Source organism: Juglans regia, chromosome 1 (genome assembly GCF_001411555.2).
Source record: "Juglans regia cultivar Chandler chromosome 1, Walnut 2.0, whole genome shotgun sequence".
Lineage (NCBI taxonomy): Eukaryota > Viridiplantae > Streptophyta > Magnoliopsida > Fagales > Juglandaceae > Juglans > Juglans regia.
Window position 1 is genome coordinate 24,421,035 of NC_049901.1, and position 5,503 is coordinate 24,426,537.

The following is a 5,503-nucleotide window of genomic DNA, read 5'->3' on the forward strand; positions in this document are numbered from 1 at the left end:
GATAGGAGATGTAAGAATAGAAAATGAAATTGAAGTGTTTAAACATATAGGTGGTAGCTAGATGGATAAGATGTTTAATAAAATGACACCATGGGCACAAAAGGAGAAATATATGATAGGTGTTAGGATCACAGATGAAATATGTGTGAGCATAAATTTTCTGATATCATATTAAATCACTACTTGTCGTAATTAATTTTCAAATTTTTAATATTTGTAAGCAAAAATATGTGTGAGCAACAAAATTTTTAATTTTTTCATCTAATCGTTACCTAACAATTATAACTATTCTAAACTTCTTGATAAAATATAAAAAACAATTCAACTTTTTTAAATTTCAAAACAAAAGTAATATTTAAAAATTATATTCTAATCCTCTTTTAACTTTATAATTATTTTATTCAACTTTTTCTCTCACATTTTCTAAAACCCCTTAAAAATCTTAACTTAAACCATTTCACTACTATTCACAAATTATCTTACTACTATTCACAAATTTTTCATCTCATCTCATATGTTGTAACGAAATGGAGCCTAATTCATGATGGGGTAATTCATGTGTATGTTAAATTTTTGTCTTAAAAACCTTTTTGCGAAGTTTTATCCCCAACAAAATCTATAATGTGTTGTAGTGGATTATATTAAGCTATGTGAATATTTTTCTTTTTTTGCCTCGTTTTTTATAATTTTTTTGTTTGTCATAATTATTTTAACACAAACTTCGAGCGAATTCTTCAATAATCGTCCATTTACTATATATATTCACCAATTTTTTAAGATAGTTTTCAAGATAAATTATAGAAAACCAAGGCAAAAATAGCAAAGATCTTAATATGTAAATCACTATCAATGATTGATATGATCCATATTAAGATCTTTGCTATTTTGCAAAGCTAGCTTATTTGTTATTATTGTCATTATCTTGATCAAAAGATGATAGATGGTGACTCATGGCGCGCAATGCAAAGCTTGATCATCATGTAGCTAGCAAGGGGCCCGGATATATAGATGGGGATTGTCTTTTATTTGGATGTACAAAAACGCAATGGGACTAAATTGGCGGTAACAAAGCCATGTGGAGGTTGAATATTTCACTACTTATTAAAGAAAGTATTAGCGACTTTCTAGTAATACCGTTGAGTCCCAACCCCCTCCTAGCTGTACGTAGTTGTCCAATCTCCCAACCCCCAATGTCAACCCACTTCACAAACACACATGCATAAACACACAGACAGTACTCTACGATTTATTCTAGTTTTAAATCTGATGATACAGAGTACGTACGTAGCTAGAGCCAATATATAATTGCATGACATGTTTCTTGTTGTTGTTGATGTTGTTGCTATACTTGTGGCTGATCTCTCCCCTCTAACATCCTGATCCTCTGCTTTCGTTGTCAGAGATTATCATTTGGTTATTTTGGTTTTCTTCTTTGTCTGGTAATTTTCTTTCCTAACTGAGCTCTCGATCCCACACCTTAGTTCTCTCTCTTTTGCTTTTAGACGTACAGTACGTATATCTGGTTGAGTTTAATATATGAAACATTCATTAATATCAAAGATTGAATTCGGTTTTGTGAGTTTGTGGTTCGAGACATTCGTTGTTTTCCTTTTGTATTGTTTGTAATGGCACAATTGCCTCCAAAAATCCCAAACATGTCATTAAATTGGCACGAGTTTCCACACCAAAAAGTGCCTTCAATGGGGAGTTTAACACCAGATCTTTCTACGACTAATATTAATACGACGCGCACCACCACCTTTTCCTCCCATAACCCTTCTTGGGTTGATGAGTTTCTCGACTTCTCGGCAGCTAGACGGGGTTCCCACCGAAGATCCATAAGCGACTCCATAACCTTCCTCGAGGCGCCAACCCTAGAGGAATGTCGTCAGTCGGGTGCTCCACCGGAGCATGGGACTACTAACAATGAGTTTGATAGGTTTGATGATGAACAATTCATGTCCATGTTCACTGAAGAAACATCTACAGCCCTAGCCCCTACTATGTCATCCTCGAACCCCTCCTCGCCGTCCGATCATAACAGCATTAACGATGAAAAAGAAATACATGAACAAGAACTGAAGCAGCAGCAGCAGCAGCTAAAGAATATTGAATCTGAGGAGGAAGATAGCCAATGCAATTCAGGGATACAAACTCCCCCTAACGCCATTGCCGGCGGGTCCAATGATAAGATAACTGACCCCAAGAGGGTCAAGAGGTAATCAAGCAATCACATTTTCAATCTAAGCCAATGCAATTCAGGAATACAAACTCCCCCCCAAACGCAGTTTGGATTCAGAGATGAGATGATATAATATTAGATAAAAGATGAAAGTTAAAAAAAATATTATTAGAATATTATTTTTTTAATATTATTATTGTTTGGAGATTTGAAAAAATTGAATTAGGATTTGAAAAAGTTGAATTGTTTATTATATTTTATGTGAGAATTTGAAAAAATTGTAATGATGAGATGATGAAACACTCTCTGAATCCAAACGGGCTTGTACATTTTTTGAAAACATTCAATGGGCATGTTTATATATATGCAACTTAATTAATTACATCCTTAACAAGGTGAGTGGTTAAACAGACTTGTGTTTATATTCTTTGTATATATTCTATAAAGAAATATCTTTTGTTTTTAAAAAAAAAAATAATTATGCAATAAAACACAACAATGTTGTCATAATTATTGGTTTCTCCACATTTCTTTGCGTTTGCATTAGAATCCTAGCAAACAGACAATCTGCTCAAAGATCAAGGGTGAGGAAGCTACAATACATATCAGAGCTTGAACGTAGTGTCAACTCATTACAAGTAGGTGATTTATGATCTAAGGATTTTCTAATATCAGAGCTTGAGATTTCTATTATTAATTACATGCTTAAAACTGTCCTCATTTTCGATCCTAATTTCGTTTGATCTTGTTTTGGCTATCGAAGGCCGAGGTTTCAGTGCTGTCACCACGGGTTGCTTTTTTAGACCATCAGCGTTTGCTTCTAAATGTTGATAACAGTGCTCTTAAGCAAAGAATCGCCGCCCTCGCGCAAGATAAGATTTTCAAAGATGGTAAGCGTTTACTTAATTATCCAATTAATATGGATCTATTTTCAAGCAACATTTTCATACTGGAATCAAGTGGGTGTTCACATGTCAAGAATATATACATATATATATATATATATATATATTGTAAGAAAATACAACCAAAAGCAGGTAGGCATATTGGGTTTATCTTGTAGGAAGTGGTCCAAGGATCATATATTTTTTTTTACACCACATGCATGCATGATTTACTATATATTCAGCGAATTTCACAGTTTCCCATTGGTTTTGAGATGATTATAAGCATGTTCTTGTAAAGTACTACATGCACGTGCAAATTTCAAACAGCTTTGAGAGGATAGGAAAAGTGATTGGAGAGTCAAGTTATATATGCATGCATAAGCGCACGCTTTTTTATGTGTTTAATTTCATGTCTTTATAAGTCAGAAAATGATCTTGAATGTGTTACATTTGTCAACAATGCATGCAGCTCATCAAGAAGCACTGAAGAGGGAAATTGAGAGACTGAGGCAAGTGTATCACCAGCAAAACCTCAAGAAGATGGAAAATGTTGCATCATCATCTCAACCTCAATCTGATGCCAAGCCTTCGATCGAGAAAGAGCATCTCCTCAATGTTTAACCTTAGACTACATTTAAAATGGCCAATTACACAGGAAAAAAAGAAAATCTGATCCGATCATTTTCTAATAGGAGGGAAAGACCATCAAACGGACATTTTCTAGGGTGCTTACAATGTTACTTGTCCCAAAAAACTGTTGGCTGATCTTTCTTTGTAAGCTTGACCATGGGAGTATTTATTGGGAATGACTCATCACATTCTGGGTGGGGAGGGCTTTGGTGTATGTACTCTGCAGATAACCAGCGTAATCATGCACGTGATATGTTTGCTTTTAAGAATGCATGGGACCCCTCAAAGCTTGCGTGATTGGATTGCAGGAAAGAACATATAATATAGTGACATCAATGACGTGAGGAAGGGGAAAAAAACAAAACCAGAAACAAAAACAAAAGAAGATTCATGTATTGCTTTGCAAAAGTTACAATGGAGGGGTGTTGTGATGATTCCTCAACTATTTAATAATTCATTCGTTCTTTTATTGTTATTATTTGTTTACATGATATAATTCTTGGAAGACGAAGCATTAATTGTACGTTTTGTGTTGGGATGTATGAAAGAACGGGTTGTCAGGGAAGTTTTTGGTAATTTGAGATCGAGTACTGCTGCTAGAGCAACCGGTGGCTACCGCTAGTTTTAGTATGTTTTTTTTATGTGTGTTTTTCAGTTATTTTTTATAAAGATTTTTTTAATACTTTCTTAATTATAAAGTTAAAAAAAAAAAAATCATTAAAAAATACTTGTTTAATCAGGAAGTAAAATCATTATTTTTTATTTATTTCGTGATTAATGAAGTATTTTTTAATGATATTGTAAATTTTTTATTTTTTTAAAATATTTAAAATTGTTAAAAAAATCTATATAAAAAAAGAACTAAAAAAAACACATAAAAAAACATATGCTAGAGCCAGCGGTAGCTCCCAGCGGTGGCTCTAGCATTATTCTTTGAGATTAGATGGACGGCCGTAATCTTTTCAGTGTTTTTCTTGGGTGCATAACAAACTTTATATGTCACGCTGAACTAGAATTGAAATTTTTTTTTGTAGTGTAGTGTGCAAGCGCCGTGTAGTCACTTTGAAAAAGAGTGAGATTCACTATTAAAAAATTATTATTTTTTTATGTGAGTCCTATATTTATTCAATTTTTTCAAAGTGATTTTATGACACTTATGCACTCACAACTGCAACTAGTATTTCTCTTTTCTAAATATCCATTTGTCATTGTTAATAATTCCTTAAAAAAAAATGGATTCTAGTTGAAACTCAACTCTGAAAGTAAATACATGGCTGAGGAGGTGGCATGGGCCTTACTAAGCCTCCAAGCTCATCATAATTATCCTAACTTGAAACTGTAGCGGATTGGCCCAAGCTGTGGCAGTGAACCATCTCAGGGGTACTGGTAGGGCAATTATCCTAATTATTTGTTCATAATTATTTGGCCCAAGCTGTGGCAGTGAACCATCATAATTATCCTAATTGTTTGTTCATAGGTGCTTGTTCTAACACTACAAGAATATTGGTTTTTTGCGACCAATTAATTTCCGTCCCTACATAAATCGATGCTAAAAGTTCTTTTTTTGTCTAATTTTGTTTGGTCATTAGTTTCCGACGCTAAAGGTGATTTTGGGAACAACGAAATGCTGTGAATATTTTGCGACGATATGTTTTATTTGTTGCAACTATTTAGTTCGACGCAATATGATAATAGTGTTTTTGCGACCATTTTATTTTTGTCCATAAGTGACGCTAATACATAATATTTTTGCGTCCAAGTTAAAGTCATCGCAAAAGTTAGATCTAGGAAAACGAACCATTTC

At 33.7% G+C, this 5,503-nt stretch overlaps 1 protein-coding gene across 1 annotated transcript; it reads left to right on the plus strand.

Annotated features, from left to right (window-relative positions):
- Nucleotides 1–1,625: 1,625 nt before the first annotated feature.
- On the plus strand, nt 1,626–3,710 carry LOC108993680 (basic leucine zipper 61-like). The gene is made up of 4 exons (XM_018968664.2): nt 1,626–2,218; nt 2,730–2,820; nt 2,946–3,072; nt 3,539–3,710. The coding sequence occupies exons 1-4, from the start codon at nt 1,626–1,628 to the stop codon at nt 3,688–3,690; spliced, it is 963 nt and encodes a 320-aa protein (XP_018824209.2). The 3' UTR covers nt 3,691–3,710.
- Nucleotides 3,711–5,503: the final 1,793 nt, after the last annotated feature.